Below are 26,360 nucleotides of genomic sequence, written 5' to 3' on the forward strand. Positions count from 1 at the left end.
AATATTTGAGAAACTTTACCTTATTTATATCTCTAGAGTTGATAGAATAGTGAAGAAATCTTGACAGTTGTCACAAAGACTCAGAGACCAAACATTACAAAAATTATTTTCATTTATTCAAGCCTTTCAAATAAAATATTCATTTAATATGATACTCACAGAGGCAATAAAATACATAATTTATTCAGCTTTTCAAAGTCATTTAAAAATAGAGAGCTGTCATTTTAAAAAGCTCAGCTATTTTTCTTCCCTCTAGCACATTAGGGGAAAAAAAGCACAACTCAAGACACCACATCATGTAAGAAAGCCAAGTTCTGTCACACTCACATATCTTGATCAACAGGGAGGAAAAACCTGTTTGCTGCAGCTGCTGGCATCCAGGCCCTTGACTATGGGTGTGTGGGAATTATGATATGAATTCACAGTGTGTCTTTAGTGCACCTGCCTGTTGTCTGTTTGATGAGGAATGTGTAGGAGGTACTTCACAGTAGACTGAAAGTCTTCCTTTTGCACTGTTGGAAGCGAATTCTTGGACACTCCCTTATAAGAAAATTGGTACCACCTTTTCCTTACTATCTATAATAATAAAAGCATAATGTGCTAATTAGACCAGACGTCCTTCCAGATGTCCTTCTGGATGACCTTCCGGATGAAGCCAGGGCTGCGAGGGAACCCCGGGTCCCAGGTGCCAGAGGGAAGTCGGAGCCAGCAGGGGGGCGGGGGATAAAGGCCTACTCTTGCACGAATTTTGTGCATCGGGCCTCTAGTGCTTTCATAAAAGTTCCTAGTCCCTTGTAATGTATTTGTCTAATGATGGAAAAATATACGGGTCTTATTCAATTGGAACTGTGCATCTTGTAGAAAAAGGTAGAAATGTTACAACATTACCAAGCAGAATCCCTTTCCCTCTACTGAGAGGCAAATTGAGTTAATATTCATGTTCCTCTAATACTGAGGTGCACCAGCAGATCTGAACTCACAGTATCTAAATGCAAAAGGCCCTTTGGATCCAAAACATTTTAAAGGGAGTCAATGAGTCAGGAAAAAAATGTCCAAATGGAAAATGGAACTGAGTTAAGAATGTGCCTGCATCTTGCTGCAGAATGAGGGAAATTAAATTAGACACTATAATTGAGAACCCAACATTCAGCCAGTGGTTTCCCCCTTGACATAATAGCCTGCTGCCCTTGAGCAAATCCTCCTTGCTTCCTCTTGTTAAACAACTCACAGCATTCAGGGAGCTCACTGGGCACTGCCCTTCCTACTTCTGGGCCCTGGGCATATCCTCTTTTTCTCTCAAATACTGTTTAATACTCACTTTCCCCATGGCTCACCGACTTCATTATTCTTATTGCTATTTACTTCTGCACATATACTTGACTCTAGTTATGCATTCAAATGGGTTTCTGTTATTTGTGCTTTTCCATATATTAGCCATTATCTCCCACTGAATTGAATTTACCCACTGGAGTGGTGGTTTCTTCCAATACTTCTACTGTCTTTGTGCATCTTGCCACCTCCCTGCTCCCTGATGACTACTGTGGAGCTTCGTAAGAATCAAATAGCTGTCATATTAGCCAATATGGACCTTCCTCATGCAGGCAAACCTTGAGGAAATCCCTTTCCAGGGCTTACAGAATACTTTGCTAACTAAATTCAAGCCATTTTTAAGAAAAAAGTCTAGTGGGTGTACAATATCGCTGATGAGTCTGGTCATGATTCTAATTTGGTTACTGAATTCTATTTAGTAACTCATTTATCTTATTTTTGATTTTGGATTGTCACTTAGAAAAGTGACAATCTCTTTATTTTTAAATACAGGAAGTGAGATATTTGCCCATGTTACAATACAAAGTTATAAAAATAGGTTGCAACATTTTCAAAATAATAATATGTCAGTGGAAGATGTTCATTTCAATCTTTTTACAATCATAAATACTGGAGAAAATCTTAATCACCATAGTAATAATTCAGTGGATCTGTTATAACATACAAAAAGTCAGGTGCTCATCTCTGAGTTATGAGATTCTGGGTAAGAATTCAGTTCAGGAGTTATGAGGTTCTCGGTGTTATCAGGTTTAGACAAGGTTTGAAGATATTGTTTTTGGCATATTTCAAAGACACAAAATATTTATTTACATATAAATATTTGTCACATTAAAGATTTGGACCACCAGTCACTTGGTACCCAAACCAATAAATACATAGATTCAGTTGAAATTAAAATTTTCACTTTTTTTCTTGCCAAATATCCCAGCAAAAGAAATATTTTTAAATATTGTTGTAGTTCTTTAGAATTCTTCTTTTTTGTCCATATGTTGTCTACTTTTAATGTGCTTGAAATCCTTCATTCACCTTATAGAGCGATGACTCGGAGACTGTTTCATCACTTTTGCTCTCGGAAAATTCCTGACGGTTTTTCCCATAACATTTCTTATAGGTCAAATAAACTAGAAAAAACACATGGGAAGTTAAGCAAATTTTATAATAATTAGCTACAAACTTACTTTGGACAGTGATTATAAGCTATGACTCAAAAAGCAGTTTTCACATTCTGTAGGCTGGAGGCGACTTAGAGAGCAAGCACCATTCTAGTTCCATGAATGCTCATAGGAGGAGGAAGGACTGCACTTCAGGCAAACCTAGCATACAACTGTACAGGGTACTTGCTCTCATGACTTACATAGGTGGTGCTCACCAACAACAATAGCAGAAAACATTTATTCTATACCTACCATCTCCCAGTTAATGTGCAAATCCTCAATAATTACGTTACATGCAAAGGGGTAATGTCCAGGACCGTGATCTCATGGTCTGTGTGGGACTTGAGCTGGAATAACAGTCCATCTCTCCCAGCCTTCATCCATTCCTTCCCATGGGAGGCGGGTAGCTGATTGGTGATCAGCCTTCCTCTCTTTCATGGAGCTGCTAGTCCCTGGTGACAGCCATTTCTCAGCATATTTTTGAGATCCGTTTCACCTGGACAGACTACCTTGCAAGAGGACACCTGCAGTTTATGTGTGTTATGGGCACATGTGTGAGGCAGTGGAAAGGGCCAGTATCACCATTTGATCACAGTTTCGAGCTATATTTTCTAATTGTTTTATCTGTAATAAAAGTGCTATTTTGTTATCTAAATATCTGATTTTTTTTCTACATCTTAACTGGTTCCGAAGTCCGCAGGGGAAGAGAAGGTTTTATTTACTTTCAAATTCCAGTACCTCATACTTATAATTGGTATAACAATATTGTCTACCTGATAGGGCAGTTGTGAACATTAAATGGGATAAAAGTGCCTCCCATGGCCCTAGGAGAATAGTAAATGCTCAGTAAATATTAACTACCGTTATGATACACAGTTGAGAGAGACAATGTCCGGCTTCAAAGATCTTACTATGTCAAGATCAATATCTCCTTAGGTTGGTCCCGAACTTTTCTGATAAATATATTTACAAAGCATATAAAGACATGCTTCCAGTTCAGGATTCCTGGAAGCATGTAGAAAGGGACACAATAAAATTGTTCTAACAGGTTGACATGCTTCCCTAGCTACTGAGGAAAAGAAAGTCAATGGAGAGCATCGATCTCCATTACTTTACACTTCAAAATAATCCTTACCAGAACCTTTGGGTAAAATTACAATCATTTCATCAGCAATTGGGAAGTCCTGATAATATTATGACTGGCTTTTCCCACCCATTCTTTTTTTCACTGCCAGAAAAGAAGGTGTTTAATTTAATTTATATAGTTCATTGCCGGAAAAAGGTTATTTTTAAAAATGCCATATAGTACCTCCAGGATTTCTCAAAGAACATCCGAATGAAATGTGATTAGCATTATTGCTTACCTCCCAAGAATATTGCTGCGAAGACGAGCTGGAAGATGCTGTAGATGAGTGGGAAGGTAAACACCTGATTGAGCTCCTCAAAGGTGAAGGAGAGCTGGACCACCGTAGAACACAGCTGAGTGTTCTGCATTCCTGTTTCCAAAGCAACTGTGCGGCACCTGAAAGAGCGTTAAGAGAATATATGTTTCTATTCTTCTGTTTTGCCTTGCTTTGTTGTCATATTACATTACAAGCAAATGTAATGAGAATAAGTACATATATATGTATATATGTCTGCTTTTAATATATACATTTATTCGATGTAATTTTACTTATATTGAATAAGTATATTACATACACCAGTATATTTTATAAATAAATATTCCCTGTGTGTGTATATATATATACATGTATATATATATATACACACACTTAAATGTTGCCCTAGTCATCTTTTATGATTGTTAAGAATACTAAATAACTTACTTTGCTCCCTGAGCAGGGATGTATACCTATATGTATATATCATCTATATCTGTATGTATATGTATACATAGAGGATATTAATATTTAATATGTATCATATATTTAAATTATAGGTAATATTATATTTCACATATTATATAATATATATTAGTAAGTAATATGTAGTTATGTAATAGAAATAAAGTATATATTGAATAAATATATTACATTAAAGGCAGGCATATGTAAATAAAACATATATATATATTCCATAAATGGCAAAGAGGGATTATTGCCCTCTAATCTAGATGTGCCACAAGAATTTTTAAACCATACAACACCTGATTACTTAGGGGCACTGACCTATTTTCCCTTAGATTGTCAAATAAAAGAATGACAACAGCCGACACAACAATAGCAGTCTGATGCGAAATAATCAAAATTATATCTATTTTTTTGTCTGATTGGCAAAAAAAAAATTTTTTTTTTGGTGTGCTGCAGAACTTTAGTAATTAGTTTATGTGTGCCATGAGATGAAAAAGATTGAAAATCACTGCTCTATTCCATTATGTGCATGGTAACAGTGCAGAGCACAGAGCAGGGGCTGAGGAAACAGTCAAGATAGAGTATTTGTTATCATTGTTTTATTGTTAAATTTGTTTTCTTTTTAATCATTTAATTTTGACTAAAAAAAAAAATCCTCAAGGCAGCTGTTCCAACCGCATTCTACAGATGCAAAAAGCCAGAGAAAGGATAAGTGCCTGGCCTGAGGTCCCATAGTTGGTAAGTGGTTGGTTGAAGTGAAACCTGGGTCTAGTGGACTCATGTCCCACTCTTTCCCCTGTTCAGGGCTGCTCATGTATTTCCCAACCTCGCATATGTATCAGCATTTCTTATGCACAATTATTCAGAAGGGCTACTGGAGAGGAAATGTTTTTTCTCAGTATCAAACCCCTAAATGTGAAACCCCATTCTAACAGTCAGCCCTTTGGACGATGAGTTCATACTGTTGCTGGCTGGAGAAACCCTCATATATTATAAGGCTAACCTCAGTGCTTTTGTTGAAGTTACTTTGCTTGGAGAATAAGGATGGAAGACAATGGAAGAGCTCAACCTGCATGGACCAGGGCATGGCGCAGAAGAATTTCAGTAGAAGAGAGGCAGTCAGTATTTCCTTTTTGGGAGACTTGCATAATTTAGGAATGAATGAATCAATTTAATATGACAAATTTAGAAATAGGGTAAATGTTATTCCAAGTGAAAAATTTCGAATTTGTCATCAATATTTACAGCTGTTACAGGTTGAATTGTGTTCTTTCAAATGTGACCTTATTTGGAAATTAGGTCATTGTAGATATAATTAGTTAAGATAAGGTGATTAGGGTGTACCCTAACCCAATGTGACTGACTGGTGTCCTTATGAAAGGGGGGAATTTGGACACAGAAACATGCATTGAAAGAAGACCATGTGAGGAGAAATGGGAGAGGATGGCAGTCCACAAGCCAAGAGGAAAATGTCTGGGATCGATCCCCCCTCACATCCCTCAGGAGGAACCAAGGCTGCTACACATTTTTAATTTTTTTTTTATTTCTAACCTCCAGACTGTAAGACAATGCATGTTTTGTTGTTTAAGCGAGACTACTTGGGGTACTTTGTTATAGCCACACTAGCAAACTAATACAACAGCTATTACAGAAAAAAAAAATAATCCCAGTTAGCTTTACCAAATACCATACCTGTGCCAGGGCTGACCAGCTATTCTAGCCAGAAGAAACCCTAGTGAGTAACCAGCCACAGGAAATATTGTTCCTACGATCCACAGTTTGGGAGCGATGATCCAGGCAGATTGGTACAGTATTCCTCCCACCACAGCTATGAGCACGATAAGGATTGTACCTGTGATGGATCCAATCTGGAAGAAAGACACAAGCAGACCCATCAACTGTGATGATGAAGTTACCTCTGTGTTTCCTCACCTGATGGCCATGTTCGGACCACCAGGAATGTCGGTGCTTGCCCCACATTTTAATTTTTGGAAAATATAGCACCCATGCTTGGTTAGCCTAAAGAAGATGTACTAACTTGCAAATTATCCCTGTCAGAGATAAGGAAAACCCACTCAATAAAAACTAGAAGACTTGGCTTTTAGATTCCACTCCTCCTGCTCGCCTTGTTTTGATAAGTCATGAAACCTCTCTGTGTCTTAGTTTCTTTATCTGTAATTGACGATAAAACCTTGCCCTGATTACTTTTTATTATTGTTATAATAATAAGAAAATGGATATAAAACTCTATAAAAGTTAAAGGCATATGCAACAAAAGCCACTGTTGTTATTGTTTTCTCCCTTTCACATGGAAAAAAATGGATTTTAGAACTTTTTTTGACCAGAGAAACAAAGAACACCAACTAACTTATTTTATCTTCTGATCAGTGGAACATGGCTTTGTCTGTATCTATGTTTACATATCTATGTCATCTATGTCTATATCTGTAGCATCTTTATCCGTATCCATATCATCTAGCTAGAATATAGTTGGTGAAGGGAAATGAATGGTTACAAATTAGTATCACTTACTCATTACCAGACACAAAACTACCATATGGATACAGAGATAAGAAAGATATGATCTATATTTTAAGGCTATGGTATAGATATATTTTATAAAACAAACCCACATAAGAGAGATAAGAGCAAAGTGCTATGGGAGTACAGAGTATAGTAAAACCAAGAGGTGATGTTTGAGTTGATTATTCCAAAGGGTGAATAAAAATTTGCCCTGTGGATAGAGTGGGGAAGGACATTCTAGAAGAGTGGACTGCATGGCTAATAACATTAATGCTCAGCCCTCTAGGATTAGGCTTCTACTATAATGAGAAAACCATTGTATAGCTGGAAAGACCTATCATTTCAACTGTGGAACATTTGACTGTGCAACCTATAGCATGAGCCACTAACCTTAAGTATGATCTTGGCTTTCTGGGGCCATTTGTGATTAACAAACATTCCAATGGAAACAGGAACAACAAGAGCCACCAAAGACGTACCTGAAAATGACAGAAGAGCAATTTGATCAACAGGATACAGCACAACGAAAGTGGAAAAGAAAAGAGTAAGCGGCCTGTACCAGGTCTGGGTAATATATCAATCAATCTCCTTGAGAACACAAAACAGAAAAAACAAACACACTCTCCTTCCTTATTCACTTCAGTACTTAATTTAATGTTACTGAAAAGAATTGATAATATTGACATAAATCCTTTTCTTAAATCGCAAGTTAATTTTTTAGCGTTCCTTATACTTCCAATCACTATATTTTGGTTTCAATTGGTCAGAATCTTGCCTTATTTGATGTTTGGATCCTTATATTCTGGGAAAATACATTTTCTGTGTGTGTGTGTGTGTGTGTGTGTGTGTGTGTGTGTGTGTGTGTTTTCTCAGAGAGACATAGATCATATTTTACATCTGTCTGTTACTTCATGGTAGTAGAAATAAAAGGAAAAGCTCAAACTTCTCCAGGCCTTCAGTGGGCTAATGACTTCTGGTTAAGACTGACTTTGGTTATTCAAATCTATAGACGAGAGGTGAGAGAATAGATTGAAAAGCATGCTTTAACTTTTCTGTGATATAATATATTTGGTCACCTCTCAAACAATTACAATTCTTTGCAGGAACGTGCTTACCTAGCCAAATAAAAGTCATACTTCATATTCACTGTGTTAAATCCACTGCTGTTCTCGTGACATGTGGTTTGTTGCTCCATATTATTTGACACTCATTTGTTCAATAGCTGCTTTTATATAATATAGCATCAATAACTTCTAACTCCTCATGGGCTGTTTCTTTTTAAAACATCCTTTTAAATCAGTAAGAGAAAGTGGAGTTGAATAATGAAATTCTGAAAGTAGATGTTGCTTAGTATTAAAGTAGATGGAACTAGGATTGAAAACCAAATTATAGATTCCAGGCCTGTAAATATGACTTTAAAATGAATATAATAATGATAAAATCATAATTCTGTAGCCTTTTGGTGGCTAAATGTACCAAGAGCAGGATGAAAAAATGATGGAACAATAAGTACGTAAGAGGTCATTTATAGTTATACTGGTAAGAGCCCTCAGAAAAATCCCCATCGGGGATCCTTACATCCTGCTACTTTTGGAGGAACCTTCCTCCCCTGTCTTGGATCTCCAGACTATTCCCTATATTGTGTGAAGTTTGTAGGCCTTGAATTAAAACATCTCAATATGTATTCTTTGTACTGTGGTAGCTTAAAACTAGGTGCAAATACTGTGCTCAGAATGTGTGTGGTTAGGTCTTGGTAATGTATTTCATGTGTCAGATCTGTGAAAAGGCAGACTGCTCCTGTATTTGTCTCTCTGGAACCACCTGCCGAAATCCAAGACAGATTTCCTCTCCTAACCATATGAAGCCAGGATAAAATTTTGCAGGATTTGAAGTTGACTGGAAAAGGCACTCTTAGCCTTTCACACTCAGTGTGTGTGGCTCCTACCTGAAGAGGTGGATTGTTCCAACTCTTTACTCCTCAGTGTACTAGAGGTCCTTCTATTTTCTTCTCCCAGACTCTGTTTATTTTTCTTATTCCTCATGTGCTTGTGCTTTCTGTCAAATGTCTGTCTATTCATTGGCTTACAGTTACCCTCTTTGAACCATAACTTGGTCTTTAATCAGTTTACACAGCAGATACAGGAGGAAAGAGAGGCAGAAAGAAAAAAGAGAATAAAAGAGAATGGTAGATGGAGTCATGTGGTACAACTTGGACCCAAATAGTCTCAGAGGCGAACCTTATTTGCAAATTGTGGGAACTGTGCAAATCAATAAGCCCTCTGAGCCTTGGTTTCCCTGTTTGTGAAATGGGTAAAATTTTGTCTATCTCACAGTGTGTTGTGAGAATTGGGTGGTGAAATAGATGTACAGTTCACGGTACTGGATACTCTCAAATATAGGGTAGAGAAGAGTAGAACAACAACTTTTAGTGCAGTGTGTTTTCAGTGGAATCAGCTGTATGAGCTGCCTCCTCCTCCACCCAGATGTCATCATCTGGAGGGGCTCAGCGGGTGTTTATTGAATTCCTCAAAGCATGGTGAGCACTGTGAGGGAGCACTGTGAGGAACCCGTGGGAAACAGTCTTGCCCACAGAGCAGAGTGGAGAGCAGACCAGGGGGCTATTTCCAGCTCCCTGGTCATCTTGGACAAATGAAACAGTTACCATGAACCTTAACTTCCTCATCTAAAAAGGAGCCATAACATCTTTTGAAGGAATTAGGTTGTTTGTTTTCTACATTAAAGGATTAGAAAAACCAATAGTTAGAAGGTTAGGTTGAAAATAGGCTTAGCAGAATGGAGAGTAGGCAGAGTTAGTATCTTTGCTTTTTAAACTCTCATTTAAAATTTTTTCTCTTTTCTATATTCTTCCCTTTTTTGCATTTTACTTCTTCTTCGATGAAGTAAATTACTACTTATACTTTCTCACTTTCTCTTCCTTTCAAAATGTACTCCCATTAAAGGATGTGATATACATCATTCACACCATAGTTAGAATTACTCATATTGCTATAGGGCATTTTCCAGGAAATGCATACTAAGAAAATATTTTAAAGCTTTTTTTTTTTCTTCTTAAATAATGAGTTATAGAATTAAAGCTCTTCATTCCACAGATGGATCCTTTGAGGGGCCTACAATGTATACCACTCAAGCAAACTGCATTCTTTAATTTTAAGGAAGGTGTCCTCCAAGGGAGCAGGCTGAGAGCTCAGCAGCATGCGCATTGACAGGTGGTTATAGAGGATCACTCTAAAACCTGTTTGCAACAGGATATTATGTCTGATATAGAGGAATTCCCGAGGGGTCAGTAGCAGGACCTTGTAGGGAAATCCCATACTGAACATGGTGTGTCAAGGAGGACTACTTATTAAAATTAAAAAAAATTTTTTTTTCTAAAGGCCATAATAAAAGTGGAGAGAGAGAAGAGACTATCTGAAAATATTGTAATACATATTGTCCCCAATTAATATTTCCAAAATTTATTCCAAATCACTTGTGTAGACCCTCAAATCATGTGTTATCACAGAAAACAATCTTCCTTGGAAATGGAAGGGATTTTAGGTGCCATCCAGTCCAGCTTCCCGTGCCAACAGGAGCCCTTTTTACAAACATCCTGGTGTGTCACTCTTTAGCCTTTGCTTACATGCTCCCTTCGATGGGCCACCTATGTACCTCTTTGGGGTAGCCCATCAGGGAGACATTTGTCTCCAAGGTCAGCTGAAAATAGACTAGCATGTACTGTACCTGGTGACTGACACCAATGTACTCCTTCCCCTACATCTCATCTTTTATGATGACAGTTCTATGGGAAATGCCTGGTGTTGGTGGACCAGGAACCATCTTGTTCTTGACACCATGTTACATCAACAACTTAGTCTTCCACCATCATTTATTGTCCCCAAAACAGAAAAAAAAAGCTCCATTGAGATGAGGGTGAATATCTAAGAGTTGAAATGAGTGGAGACAGAAAATTTAACTTCTTGGGGCATGACACACAGACTGTGCCAGTAAGTCAACTTTTGAATCAACATGTGGCTCACAGTTAAGTGTTATAAATAATATGTTTTATCAGATAGTTTCCTATCGCCACACTGTGATTGCTTACTAGGTGCCCTATTTTTAAATCATCAGTGGAATGATTTTTGTATTTCTTCAATCTAAGTGTCTGGAAGCAAATGCTTGTCACGAGCTAATTGCATTGTGGGTTAAGGAAAGTATAGCAACTTGGCCTCCTTAGGCCCACACAGCTGTGCCAGGGGACCCTTTAAGTTGGCTCCTCTCCCTGTGATTTCAATGGAGGAATAAGCCAGTTTCTCCCATGGTGTCATGGCTTGGAATTTACATTCTGCCAACTCTAATTCAAAAGCAGGGGTGGCTTGCAATGAAATCCTAACTGGGCACAAACTGTTGCTGGTGTCAGAGGCAAACACCAGCTGGGTCTGAGCCTGGCCTGAGAACCCAGCCGGGGGTAAGCAGAGAGGAGGTGAATAACATTCAGAAATCTTGCAGAGCAATGACTTACCTATGTTATCATAGGGAATTATGATCGTTCCCGAGTCGACCCACATTTTGGTATAGATTAAGAGGCACAGCGGCATCATTCCCAGGGCCAGCAGCGTGGAGCATGTGGTCATGCTGACGCTGAAAGGAAACGGGCAGGTTGATATGTCCACCTGAGTTTTCCAGGGGAGAGGTTGTTTCATTTTCCAATTCATGCTTAGATAGTCCTACAAAAGACTGTCTCAACCCACTCACCAACCAATCTGATGGACAGAAATACACAAGTGCCCCAGCAATTGCAGGGTTCAGCCTCGTGCAAAACGGTGAGATCCGTATTTGGTGTCTCCCTCCTTTGTCTTGTGCCATCCCTCCCTCCCTGTTGGTTCTCAAGAACCAGAGAAGATAGTTAATGGCCATTTAAACTCATTATTAAACAAGATCCAAGGTGCTAGGCCATGCCACCCTTGAACCTCCAATCAGAGAACAGCAAACACACTTTTATATGGAAGAGATATTAGGGGTTCTATGTCTGTCTGTGTTGGGATGAGATGGGGCTCCCTGGGGCCTTGGGGGAGAATGCATGTCCAAGAGTGCAAGCCTCAGTGTAGTTCCTTAAAGAGAAAAATTATTGCTCCAAATGCTCAAATCTTGAGAAAAGAGAGAAGCTGACCCCCTAAAAAAAAAGCAAAGCAAACATACAAGCAGACAGAGGAGGCCTGGATTCTATTTCTGCTAAGAAATTACCAAATGTATATTGAGAAGAACAAGCGCCTGGTACATCTCTCCTGACAGCATGTGTTTGAGTGAGTGGAACTGGCTAAGTGAGCGGATTTTGACTTTTGACCTGGAAGGATTAATATGGAATGATGTAATTTTCAGCATTGTGACAGTGGGTGGAAAAGAGACTTTTGGGTAATGGGTCTTCCTGCTCCCATTAAAGTGCCCTTGTATACATGGGTACATTTTTTTGCTTAGGGAACAGAGCCTTAAATAGCTGGGCCAGACACTAAAGCCAGACACTGCCTGGGTTAGAAGCAGGCATGGCCCTTACTAAGTGACTTTGGGTAATTTACTTCTCTTTGCCCATTTTCTTTTTGTAAAATGAAAATCCCAATCACTGCCACCTCACAGACTATGAGAACTGACTGAGCCAGTGAATCCAATACTTAGAATAATGCAAGGTGCTCATTAAAAGCTAGGCAATGTTATTCTATATCTAGTCATAGTGTGTGCTATATTGTAGCATAATTCCAAGTAGGAAAATCAGAGAAATTTTTCTGAAAGACTCTTTCTATAATAGTTGTAGCATTGAGGCTATCAGAACAATAAGTTCTTAAAAGTATGTATGTGTACTTGGAGGAAGATGCTAAATTATTTACACCACCTGCCTCCCCCCTCCAAAAGAACAACAGATACAAACCACTCTACACAATGCTAAGGAAAACGGCTGAAGAAGAGGAATTTCGTTTCAATGCATCTAACTTAGAACAGTTTTGGCAAAATAAAGGGTGGGGGCAATATTTACTAGGGGGCTTAACTTCCCTAATAATCATTTTTTAAAATATAAAAGACCAGGGAATACCTCACTTAAACTTTGTTTTAAAGAATGTAGGAAAATCCCAATAAACCCATATGCGTATATGCATAACCCATAGACACAGACAATAGGATGGTGAAGACTTGGGGGGGGGATAGGAGGGAGAAAAAGAGGGGGGGGGAAGGGGGACATATGTAATACGTTCAACAGTAAAGCTTTATTTAAAAAATAATTTAGGCAAAAATACTTGTCTTAGTAGAGCTAAAATAGTGCAACAATAATCAATACTAGAGTATATGTAAACTATATCTAAGAAGTTCAATTGATTATCGTGACAAGTTAATTTAGATACAAAATATGATGCAAAGGCAGTGTCCTACAGCACAATAACTGAATTTGTTATAAATTGTACTTTGTCCTGCTTAGAATTAAAGTTCTGGGGTTTGTTATTTCCCCCTCTCTCCCAACCTGCCTCACTTCTTATTCCATTCTCTTTTAATCTTCTATTTCTAAGAATCAGTTAGAATGGATTTAAGACTATCCCATAAGTAACTTTGATTCCAGTGTATCTGTGTGCTTTCTCTCGTGGAGAGGACGGAAGTGTGGGGGTGGAGCCAGGTCGTACTCACTACCTGGACCATAGTGAAGAGAAGCCGGAGAAGCTTTTGTTTTAAACTGAGAATGACTTTTAGAAGGAAGTCTGCTTCTCTCCTTGTTTTTCTTTTAAATTTCCTTGTAAAAGCTTTAGTTCTAAGTTTTGCTAAGACAACTTATGAAGTTGTATCATGGTTGCGAGTTTGGCGAGAGGCAGTTTCTTAAAAGCCACAGGAGGGTAGGACAGGAGCTGGAAAAGGACATGGTTTAACTTCCATGGGACATCTTGGCAGTGAGGTATGGGAGGAGACGAGAGAAAAGGTAGCTGCAAGTCGATACCATTTGAATTCATATGAGGACACCACCAAATCACTGGAAATGAGGTGAAAATTCACAGATAAGTACTTTTAAGAAGCAATGTAGGGGAATTCATTAGTAAAAGAAAAATATCATTTCACAGGAAAAAATGTGAGGTCCTAGAAAGATCATAGTTGTCGACAATAGAAATACTACCATGAACTTATATTGGAATGAGAGAAAATGTAAGGAAAAAAAAATCTCTTGTCTTTAATTCGTGGCTTTAGCTCTATTCACCACCAGGGAGAATTATTATTATTATTTTTTGCAAATAAGAGCAATAAATGAGAATTCAGTGAATGTTGAAGAATTTGGTGAAGTCAGTGATTAGAATTTAGATTCTGCCAACTAAATGCAAAATATTTTAATCATATTAAAAGTAAAACACCAAGTTTTAAAGATCAAAGGGGGTGTGTATAGGCGGTGCTAGAAGGTGGAGATGTGGTAAGTTATAGAAATAATGTCGAGCAAAGAATAAGAGTCTGGACAGGGATAAGTGGACAGGTCTGGATTCAAATTCTGACTCTGACATACACTGACTCGGTTACCTTGGTCAAGGGTATGAGTCTTAATTTTATCATCTATCACATGCAGAAGATAGTAGTACTGACCTCAGAGGAATATTTTGAGGATTCAGTACACCAATGTATGTAGAGTACTTATACTGTATGTGCCTAACAAATATTAGCTAGTAAAATAGAAATAGATGCTCCACGAGAGGAACAAAGCTTGGTTACTTTGAGGAAAAACAAAGGAAAAAAGAAACAGTGTTGGGTTAGTTCTTAGAGGAGAGCTGGACATTTATGCGGCTGAAATGGGAGGGATTGCTTTAAATTTATGATAAACTGAAGGGACAGAGATCTTGAACAACTACAATAGCAGGAAGATGAACAATGGAACAATATTTGGCCACAAAACAAAGGATGTGGTAGGAAAATCTAGAAACTATTAAATCTAGGAAATAATAAAAGGGAGTGTATAAAGTACATGGCAGCTGAAAATTGGGGGAAACTGAAGAAAGGATATGAAAGGAGAGTGAGAAAGGAAAGTCCTTGCATGATGGGGTGAGGCCATTGCTAAGAAAGGAGAGATTTGAAAGTAGGGACTCTCTGGGGATAGAGCAGACACAGAAGGTGGGATGTCTCTGTGGCCCTTGAACTGTGGGCCTGACACTCAGCAGATACACCTGAAGTGTCACCTTTATTTCTCCCTGAAACTATTTGTGCATAATAACTCACTGGAGAGGTAGAACAGGTGAAAATACCTGTGCACTGATCAGATTCCCACAACTTTCAAGGCTGGAGGAGTCAGAGAAGGAGCTGTAATATCACTTGCTATATTTCAATGAGCAAGGATATAATGAGCAAAGTCTGTTATTTTTGTTATTTTGTGTGTGTGTGTATTTTGTGGTTGTTGTGTGTGGTTTTTCTTTTCTTATTTTTGTCACTGGAGATTTCAAAATACAATGGTCCCCCAGGTTTGGAAGAGATGACATGGTGTGGGAAAGATGATCTGGTTTCTCCTCCCAGCAACCACATCCAGGAAAGGGAAAGCCAGGTGGAGGTGTTTTGCTGGACTGTGTGGTATCTGTCCAACCAGTGCAGAAACCTGTTGGTATAAACACTCATATGGCTGACATTGCTAGAGTTCAGGTGGAAATGGAGACGGTCAAGTTCCAAGAGAACAGAATTAGAAATATAAATGGTAGATAGGATTGTATCTAAATGAATTATCAGAAGACTTCAGTGATCACTTCAGAAGAATGAAAAGTGCTAGAAAACTGTTTCCCAATACCTGACTATCACTCTCTTAATCGGCTTTAAAGAAACATTTGAACAGTGTTCCAGTAACATATGCAATGTACACTGAGTGGCCAGATTATTATGATCTCTGAACGCATAATAATCTGACCACTCAGTATATATATATATTAGAGGCCCAGTGCATGAATTCATGCATGGGTGGAGTCTGGCCAGCCTGGCCAGGGGGAGGGGACATGGGCGGTTGGCCGGCCTGCCTGCTGGTCGAACTCCTGGTGGAGGGGACAATTTGCATATTAGCCTTTTATTATATAGGATATACACTGAGTGGTCAGATTATTATGCGTTCAGAGATCATAATAATCTGGCCACTCAGTGTATAATGTCATCATCTTACATAGCAACATACCTCCTTGTAATGATAATGGGTCATAGTGAGAAACATTTTTGCTCTGCTAAAATGCATGTCTTGAGGGTGATTGTGTTTGTCCCTAAAATAAGCAATACAGAGAGGCTGCTGTGCATAGTGAGGCATGCTGGTTTTTTCTCTGGAGGTCAAACTTTCCAGGCCACTTGCTGCTGTGGGACTCAGGCCTGCCTGTCTAGGCTTCCCACCCTACTTCTTGTTTCTCATCTTCTAGGCTTGGAAATGCACGCTGGAGTGTTAGAATTAGGAGAGGAAGTAGGAAATGTTTATGAGATTAAGTGGGATTTATTTTGGGTGTGCAAAGATTTTTTTACTGGGTCTTGTTTGTGTTCTAGATGGGTGAAATTGCTAGAGAGGTTGCTATGGGCCTGGAGAAGTGTTGGTATTATTTTGAAGACGGGGAGAGGGGATCTGTGGAGTGCACACTTTCTAGAATGAAAGTGAAAATTTTCAGTGCCATCCCTCCCACTTTAAAGATTATTCTAACTTGCTGAAGGATAAGGTTTCAAATTCTGCTCTTGGTATTACATTAATACCTTATTTCTTAATAGTATTGTTTCTCATAGGAATTGTTCTGCAGTGTAGACTAGATTATAAATCATCTCCTGTATCAAGAGAAACAAGATTTCCTTAAATCACAGAAAAGTAACTTGGAGTTTTTAGTTTAGGGTCTTACAGTTTTAGCCAGTAGAAGAGACTACCTATCTTACAAAATGATCACCTATGTGATATTATGTTGAGGTACAAGACTCTTCTATTTTGTTAAAGAGTTATAAATATACTGACCCTTGAACAACTGCTAGTTTTAGGGGCACTGAAACAGCAGAAAATCCACCAATAGCTTTTGACTCCCAAAAAACTTAACTTCCAATAGCCGTATGCTAACTACACTGTTGACCCGAAGCCTCACTGATAGCAAAATCAGTCAATTAACACATATTTTGTCTGTTATATGTATAATACTGTATTCTTACAATAAAGTAAGCTAAAGGAAAATGTTATTAAGAAAATCATAAAGAAGAGAAAAGACATTTACAGTATTTACTAAAAAGAATCCACGTGCAAATGGGTCTGCACAGTTCAAACCCCTGTTCTTCAAGGGTCAGCAAGTATTATGTCAAAGCTGTTTAGTGGATGTCAAAGCCCATATTCAATTTAGTTCACTCCCATCAACTGCCTTTTGGAATTCTCACCTATTTGCCTATGTCCAGGTCAGATCAAATTGAAGTCTAAAAAACCTTATTGCTATATGGTGGAACAAAACTTGCCATCCTTTGCTCTTTACAGGACTTTCTTTAACAAAACTCTATTGCAGGGAAGAAACAGCATTTCCTTATGTGAAGAATATGTATTGTGAAGGTATATAATTTGGCATACAATGGTTTTTATAAAGCTCATGGCAAAATTAGCACTGGCTGAGATGTGATGGCTGTTCCCAGTTGCTCACTAGACACTGGATCAACCTGGATTGTTTTACATTTTGCATTTCTACACTTTGAGCTTCTCTCTTCTGAGTATGGTATGTGGTGATTACCAGAGCCGATTGCTAGTGTACAGTGTTTAATAAGCACACATTACATTAATACCTGGCTGGTTTGCAGAAATGCATATCTTTCACAGGAAATAAGGGATTGTGAGGTAAGGAAAAAGACATTTGCCTATTCGACTTGTAGCATTAAAATTCTGTCTCATCACATTAATGCTTCATCTTATTTCTACTATTTTTTTTCCTAGTGCTAGTTCAGACTAGTGCAGGATGAATTGGGAAAACATTGCAATGTAGATTACTCTCTGGGAAGCAGAGAAACCATTTTCTTTTTATTTTATAGTAAGGTAAGCATACTTTTTAAAAAAGAAGCTGCTGTAGGCTTTTGAAGCTACCAGTAGAACAAATGTACAAATTATAAGAACTAGCTGTGTTTGGTGGAGTTAACTATTGTCTCATCATAGGTTCTAATGTTTAATGAACAATTTGATTTCACAATCACACATAGAGCTCCTCATCGCCACAAAGAAAGGTGGTTTTTGTCTTTTTCCTTCCTGATACTGACAAGGAAAACGCTCTTAGCTGCCACTTGTGGAGCTTGGAAAGATTTCTTTTTTTTGAAAAACTTTGAATCTTTCCCAAAGATAAACATCAATTAATCAACGCCTTGTTAACTGAGTTAGATTAAAAGAACAAAACAGAAAATATAACGCATAAATTCTAATACGCAATCTCAGCTGTTCAGGAAGATGAATACATGCATTTATTCTCTTCTGTTAATTCCCCCAGTTGCGCCTTAATTTAGTGGCAAAACAGATAGATACTCACGCTGCCATAATTCAATGTGATTGCAGCATGTGGAAGTTTACATAGCTTACCTCAGGTCCATGTCGCCATCGACCCAATAGGCCAAGATATTGGAGGCAGTTCCTCCGGGGCAGCATCCCATGATCAGCACCACTACGGCCTGGATGGGGAGGATGTCAAAGGCCACTGACAGGATGAATCCCACGAGGGGCATGATTCCAAACTGACAGAGAAAGCCAATACATATGCCCCACGGCCGCTTTATGTGCCCCAGGAATTTCTGGATTTCCACATTGCATCCCATGGAGAACATCACCATAGCCAACAGGATGGTCAAGACAGTGCTCAGGACCACACTTAGAATGGCATTGAAATTGCTGGCAGGTACCACACAGGACGAACCGTTGCAAACTGTTGCTGTGGCCAAACATCTCGTTGAATTATTCATCGCTGGGTTTTGGCTCAAATGGTCACAGACATCCACAGAAACACCAATCCTCCGCTCCTCGCTGGGTAAGTAGTGCCTACTGCAAGCACGTCAAACTTTTAAACCCTTTCTAAACGTGTCATTTGGTGTCTCTTTCTAAAGCCACCTCAACGAGGCAATAAAAAACAATAAACGCCAGTATGTCAGTTTCAAGAGGTAACATTACAACACAGCACATATTATGAATCATAAAAGTCCTGCCAAATTATTGGTCCAGACAGAGAATTATAATTAATCATTTATCAGCATGGTAATGAACCGTGCCATATAAAAAGAGCTGTGTTAATGTTTAATGCTGGGAAGGTTTGTTAAATAATTTCAGTTATGTGACCCTCAGATATTGCAGAACATTGGAGGGGTTAAGCTATGGGAAAGCATGTTATCCACTCATCTCCTTTCAGTAAAGGGGGTGGGTGGTGGATCCTGAAAAGCCCAGTGCGCTGTGCCAAGTTAAATTGCAAAAGAGCGTCAGTATCAGACCTGAACTGAAACTGAGACCTACAACTTCCTCCCCCCAAATAGCTTTCTTACTACATCAATGTCTGCTCCTATTGGTCTGTAGTGTTCAAGGAAGAGTATGTAAGGTCAAGAAACTTATAGGGCCTTGATGCAAACCTATGGGAGAGTAGCATGTGGGAGGATAGAATGTTTTCTGTATTGTCTGGTGGGAGGGCAGCTGACCAGGAGAGCCACCTTCAATTACTCACACACCCAATTATGTATGCATTGCCATAGTAACAAAGTGCTTTAGAGATAGTGACAACACAATTTATTTAGAGGGATGAACCTCAGAGGATTAGGTCAAAGTGAGCTCTGAGTGCTTGGAGTCGGGAATTGAAATTAGAATTGTTTTTTGAAGAGGGGAGGCAGTTGGAGATTCCAAGGGAAGTTGATTTTTGTAAATGTCAAATAGTCAACCTCATTATGGGCAGAACACTGCACTTGGTGTATAAGGAAGATAAAAAAGAGAGGAGAAGTTTCTGTTTTTAGGCGTTTATGGTATAATCAGTTAGTGAGGATGCAACATAAGAATTTTGATCATGATTCACAATTTACAGGACAAATTCTAATTTATTATTCAATTGAATCATCTTAAATTTAGTAGGATTAGCATCCTCCTTTTACAGATGAGGACTTAAGGGTTGAAGAAATACATTTTTTTATTCACGATTACCCAGCTGATAACTGGAAATACTGAAACTCAGTTTGGCTTAGTGGAGATTTAGAGAAATACCTTAGAATAGAGTTTCCCAAAACTCAGTGTGCACACAGATCCCCTGGGGGTCTTGTTAAAATGCAGATTCTGATTCTGGAAGTCTGGGGTGGGCCCCAGATGTCTGCATTTCTGACAAGCTCAAAGTTGAGGGTGATAATGCTAATCTAGGGACCACACTTTGAGTATCAAGGCTTTAGAATACCGATGTGAGGGTGATGACCACTCTCCAAGCTGGTGGCAATTGAATTTACTGGTCACAAGTGAAAGCAGCATTTACAGAACAACTCAACACAGAAAATCAACCTTCTGCTCAACTGGAGTAGACATGAGCTGTAGGCAGTGGAGTGGGCTGCCAAGCAGAGGCATGGGTGGAGTCAAATATCCCAGCTGCTGGGGGCCTAGGGATGATGTCCCTCTAATGTGGGATTGAGCTGCTGGGAAAACCCTGAACCGTCCGTTCTCTTAGAGGCGACAGTGATTGACACTCACTGTTGGTGCAATTTCTGTCCCAGGAGTGCTCTTTCTCAGCTGTCAGACTCCACCGCCAGCCTTATCTGGCGTGGGTGGGCTGCCATTAGCTCTGCCTGGCTGGCTGCCAGTTCCTGTAGGATCTTCCTGTCTCTCCCATCACCCTTTCCACTCCCACAGCTATATGATTAGCTAGGTAATTCCCAGAAGGCCTCCCCTCCCACTTTTGGGTGTGGAATGACTTGGCCCTGTCCTGCTGGCCCCCTCCCAGCATCTCCTGGGACTGACCTCTGGCTCACTTCTTGGCTCAGGTGCCCATGGGCCTGGGGTCAATGAGCCAAAAGCGCCCCCTGCTGCTGCACCTGGGTACCTGTAGGTGCTGGCTTTTTTCCCTAAAGCGTGGAGGAGGCTGAGCGAAAAACTGCAGAATCCAGAGCCTGATACATGTATAGGATTGATCAGCTTTCAAAGCAGCTGTCCCGCTCTAACCTCAAACATTAGCGAGAGTCCAAAGCTGGTCCAGGACCTACCCACAAACATGCCAGGTCCACTTTGCAAAGGGAAATTTGAGTCTTGTAGGTTGGAGGGAGCAATTCAAATTTTTTCCAGGGTGGGCTTCAGGTTCTGGCCATGCCTGGGGTTGCCAGGTGAAATCTGTACTTAGCCTTTTGTCCTCAAGGCTGGAGCCAGAGAAGAGAAAGCAGGTTAAGAACAAAGCTCTTAAATTTCAGAAGACTTGCTAAGGAGATTTGAGGCTCCCAGGGGCAGAATGCTTTGCATATAGACAACTTGCAAATGAGCAGTCTGTTTGACTAGACAAAGTGCTACAGTTCGGCTTAAAAAAATGTGCCAATGCATTTCTAATTTTCACATTGTTTTTACATAAATTTGCACATTAGGCTCCAGAGGCCTTCTATTCAAGTACTGGAGTGATTCACAATTAGCTAGTACCCTGAACTTCAACTGCATGAAAATTCAGGCATCAGACCAGGATAAATGGAAAATATCTGAATATGTTAAAACCATTCTCTTTAATTACAACACAATCAGGGAACAGATGCACACCTGAGTGGGCAGGAGTTGGCGCTTGATTTCCATTGTCATCTTTCTCAATCTTTTCTGCTCAGTTTCTTCATGCACTCGACTCAGCTACAGGCCATCTTTAAGAACCCAGCAGCAAAGTCCTGCTTCTCATCTCCTGGGTGGAGACACAGCAGGTTGTGGGTCAACTTGACCTATGGGCTTCCTTTTGGTTTCTTAGTATCACTTTGAAGAAGCAAGGGTTTAATAGCTTTTCAAAGTGTTGGCCCTGAAGCTCACATGATAAAAGAAGAGCTTTCTATTTCCTATTTTGTTTCATTGGGCATCCTTCCATTTAGTCGGCAGTCATTTGGGATTTGAGTGATTCTGCTGAATAGTTCCCTGTGACTGAAATGATCTCTTTCCTCTTTCCCATTCCTTCCTATGAACTGAACTTTTATGGAAACTGAAAGTACCACAATTAGAGTTATTATTTGACATCTTCACTGACCCTCTTTGAGGCAAAAATACCCGGGGAGAATAGCCTGTGAATGACTAGCTGTTCATTCATCTGAGTGGCATTAAAGGAAGAAGCCAGAAAAGTATTGGGGAGAGAAAAAGTAGTGTTTAAAGAAGGGCTTAAATTTTACTGAATGAAGAAAGCACTGGACTTGGAATCAGAAGATATGAGTACTAGGTCTGCTTCATTTGAAAATATTTTGCTAACTGTTGAGGCTTTTATGAATGAATATGAAGCCTTAGGTGGAGGATAGCACAACCACTTTCAAAAACTATTACAGCTAAACCTATATATGTCCTATATACCAAGTCATTCTAGTCCTAGGTAAAGATCTGAGCAAATTCATAAATTGAGTTTCCAGAAAACACAACCTAGAATGGTCATAGTGTTAACAGTAAACAGCACCAGATGTTAGACCTCAGTGCTTGAGTTTGGCTAAGAAAAAAAAATTCAGAGTGAAGAAACTCAAATACAAGTGGAAGTTTATTTAGAAAGTTACAGGAGTAGAAGTGAGCTGTGGAAGAAGTGAGCCAACTGGGCTGTTTGGACTCAGGAGACAAGTTACAGAAGCAATAAAAAGGGGCCTTGGATCTTAGGAGACAGACAGACCAAGAAAAGGAGCCTGAGGGAAGGAGAGGGAGAAGGGCATGTTGTGTTCCAGAGAGAGCAAGCCTGGAGAAAGAAGTGGGTGGGGAAAAGCAAAGGCATGATCTATAGAGAGAGCTCGCCAGTATGCACTGGGCCCTTCGTCTTAAAGGCTTTTATCTGGAGGTGTCAGGGGAGGATCTCAATAGAATATACGTCAGGTTTCCAGGTGGGCCATTTTTCGGGTCATGGTTTCCACTGATTGTTTGGTGCCAGGCGGGGAATCATTAGTCATCACAGCTGGTCCTGATGTTAGCCATGGTGTTGTCCCACTGGCCTTGCTGTTTTTCTGGGCCTAAAGCTGAAACACAGTTGAGGCCTAGATGTTATCATTAGTTTGACAAAAACTCGTGGTCAATAGACCCTAAGTTTTGTTCCTAATATTATTTGATATGGGTCATAACCTCATCGTCTTGAGGGCTTAATGCTTAAGGGAGTGGTCATGCAAGGGCTTGTATGGAAGGCGTGTAAGGCTTTTCTCTGGCTCCCTTGTTCTTCCTCTAAGGGGGTCTACCACATGACTAGTGACATGGCTAGAAGAAAGGTCAGGGGAGAATCTGAACTGCAGGACCAGCAATATGCTAGGGGTGAAAAGATCACTTTGGGGGTGAGGTCTTACCCTATAATACTTGTCCTCCCAGTTCTGCCCATTACTAGGAACCAGGGGCTTTCCACCATGGTGACCTTCTGTACCTGGTTTATCATTTCTATTCTGCTTATGTCTGTCTAACTGCCTACTTTATCAATAATAACCCCATTCATGATAGGGCTAGACTGGAAACTATACAAATGTCCATCAATAATAGAATGGGTAAATATATTATGATCTATTCACATAGTGTAATTCTATACATCAATTAGGATGAATGATCTACCATGAAAAAGTTTATGTTGAGTGAAAGAAACCAGACACACAAGAGCACATACAAAAACAGTCAAAGCTAATCTATGGCATTGGAAGTAAGGATGGCCTTTATTCTTGGACTGTAGGAGAGCAGAGACTGAAAGGTATATATCCTGGCCTAGGGAAGGCAAGAGACAGAAAGATAACATTAGACTTGAGAAGATATCATGAGATAAATAGTAGGAGGTAGAAGTGGGGGGTGTGAGTGGATAAGGATTAGGAGGGAGTGTGGGAGAGGGATATTTTGACTTCATCATTTTAACAAGGGTTGGCTCCATTACCCATCCTATGGCTTAGTAATTCTGTAGTCAATTAAATGTTTTAAAATGTCTCAAAACATTAATTCCTGTAAATCTTTAATAAGGTACATTTTGGTTAATCATCTCTAGGTGAAAGTTCAAGCAAACCTTTCTTACAGAAGCCAATGTTTGTGTCCTTTTTGGTTCATTAGTAACTTGTAAACTTAAAAAAAGGGAAATTGATTTATATGTTTTGCTAGCATTTCCTGCTGTCCGTTGTGAACTTGATAAATTTTAGTTACTTAGATTTTTGAGTTTCCATTTAGAATCTTGATGAGGAAAAAAGATAAGTCCAGACTTTCTTTCATTTTTTTTGGGTTATATGTTGAATGAGAGTTACTTTTGGGACATTTAGGTAGACATATCTCATTAAGCAGTAAGTAATTTATATTTTAAATTTGACTTTTTAATTTTTACAACTGATACATATTTATTATAAAGGATTTAATTAATTTCTATGAATTCCTGACATACTTTGTGTATTGTATTATCTCTCTAATTGCTTCCTACTTCTCTGTGGTGGGACTGTTACAGACACCTGTTGAAATTAACTTGCAGGGCTTCCCTGTTGAAGGGGCATTTCTTAAGTGTGGATGTCAAAGCCATGAGCATTTCTTTGGTCAAGTAAATGTTAGTGGCACTTCTGAGCAGAAACTCTTTAAGAGTCATTGTGTATTTGTACCTCATCCAAGATCACACAAGCAGTATATGAAAGGAGTACCATCTCCTTTTTTTGGGGGGGGAAAGGGGGCGGCGGGGTTGCTGATTCTCCACAGAGCCTTGGATCAATTTGGTATTAAACAAACACTAAGTGACTTTTATCACACTGTCTTGCCAACTTCCTATTGTCAGCGAGAAGAGGGGCTGTGCAGGCATTTATTCTTATTTAGTGTGTGCATTTCACTTTTCCCCATATACTGACCATGTCTCCTCACAAAATTCTCATGGCTTGGCCTCAAAGAAAAACACTTCTCCCCACCATTTTTTCTTTATTTATTAAGGTGTTACATATGTGTCCTTATGCACCCATTGCCCCCCTCCCGTTCATGCCCTCACCCCCCTGGTGTCTGTGTCCATCGCTTATGCTTATATACATGCATACAAGTCCTTTGGTTGATCTCTCCCCCTTACCCCCACCCTCCCTTAGTTTCCTTCTGAGGTTTGAGCATCTGGTCGATGCTTCTCTGTCTCTGGATCTGTTTTTGTTCATCAATTTATGTTGTTCATTATATTCCATAAATGAGTGAGATCATGTGATATATATCTTTCTCTGACTGGCTTATTTTGCTTAGCATAATGCTCTCTAGGTCCATCCATGCTGTTGTGATCACTTCTTTTTTTACAGCAGCGTAGTATTCCATTGTGTATATGTACCACTGTTTTTTAATCCACTCATCTGCTGTTGGGCACTTAGGCTGTTTCCAAATCTTAGTTATTGAAAATTGTGCTTCTGTGAACATAGGGGTGCATATATCCTTTCTGATTACTGTTTCTAGTTTCTTGGGATATATTCCTAGAAGTGGGATCACTGGGTCAAATGGCAGTTCCATTTTTAGTTTTTTGAGGAAACTCCATACTGTTTCCCACAGTGGCTGCACCAGTCTGCATTCCCACCAGCAGTGCACGAGGGTTCCCTTTTCTCCGCATCCTCACCAACACTTGTCATTTGTTGATGATAGCCATTCTGACAGGTGTGAGATGGTACCTCACTGTCGTTTTGATTTGCATATCTCTGATGATTAGTGACTTTGAGCATGCTTTCATATGTCTCTTGGCCTTCCTTATGTCCTCTTTTGAAAAGTATTTATTTAGGTCCGTTGCCCATTTTTTGATTGGGTTGTTTATCTTCCTTTTGTTAAGTTGTATGAGTTCCCTGTAAATGCTGGAGATTAAACCCTTATTGGAGATAACATTGGCAAATATGTTCTCCCATGCAGTGGGCTTTCTTGTTGTTTTGCTGATGGTTTATTTTGCTGTGCAGAAGCTTTTTATTTTGATGTAGTCTGATTTGTTTATTTTCTCTAGTTTCTTTTGCCCTAGGAGCTGTATCAGTGAAGATATTGCTTTGGCATATGTCTGAGATTTTGCTGCCTGTGGATTCCTCTAAGATTTTTATGGTTTCCCTTCTTACATTTAAGTCCTTTATCCATTTTGAGTTTATTTTTGTGTATGGTGTAATTTGGTGATCTAGTTTCATTTTTTTGCATGTATCTGTCCAATTTTCCCAACACCATTTATTGAAGAGACTGTCTTGACTCCATTGTATGTTCTTGCCTCCTTTGTCAAATATTAATTGAGCATAGTGGTTTGGGTCGATTTCTGTATACTTTATTCTATTCCATTGGTCTATATGTCTGTTCTTGTGCCAGTACCAGGCTGTTTTGAGAACAGTGGCTTTGTAATACAGCTTGATATATGGTATTGAGATCCCTCCTTCTTAGTTCTTCTTTCTCAGGTTTGCTGTGGCTATTCTGGGT

The 26,360-nt window shown here is 39.3% G+C and overlaps 1 protein-coding gene across 1 annotated transcript; it reads right to left on the reverse strand.

Moving 5' to 3' along the window:
• Positions 1–1,824: 1,824 nt before the first annotated feature.
• SLC10A2 (solute carrier family 10 member 2) lies at positions 1,825–18,775 on the reverse strand. The gene is made up of 6 exons (XM_008144019.3): positions 18,396–18,775; positions 11,379–11,497; positions 7,250–7,338; positions 6,029–6,204; positions 3,848–4,005; positions 1,825–2,450 (listed from the first exon to the last, which is right to left on the reverse strand). The coding sequence occupies exons 1-6, from the start codon at positions 18,770–18,772 to the stop codon at positions 2,329–2,331; spliced, it is 1,041 nt and encodes a 346-aa protein (XP_008142241.1). The 5' UTR covers positions 18,773–18,775; the 3' UTR covers positions 1,825–2,328.
• Between the last annotated feature and the right edge of the window lie 7,585 nt (positions 18,776–26,360).

Source organism: Eptesicus fuscus, chromosome 8, assembly GCF_027574615.1.
Source record: "Eptesicus fuscus isolate TK198812 chromosome 8, DD_ASM_mEF_20220401, whole genome shotgun sequence".
NCBI lineage: Eukaryota > Metazoa > Chordata > Mammalia > Chiroptera > Vespertilionidae > Eptesicus > Eptesicus fuscus.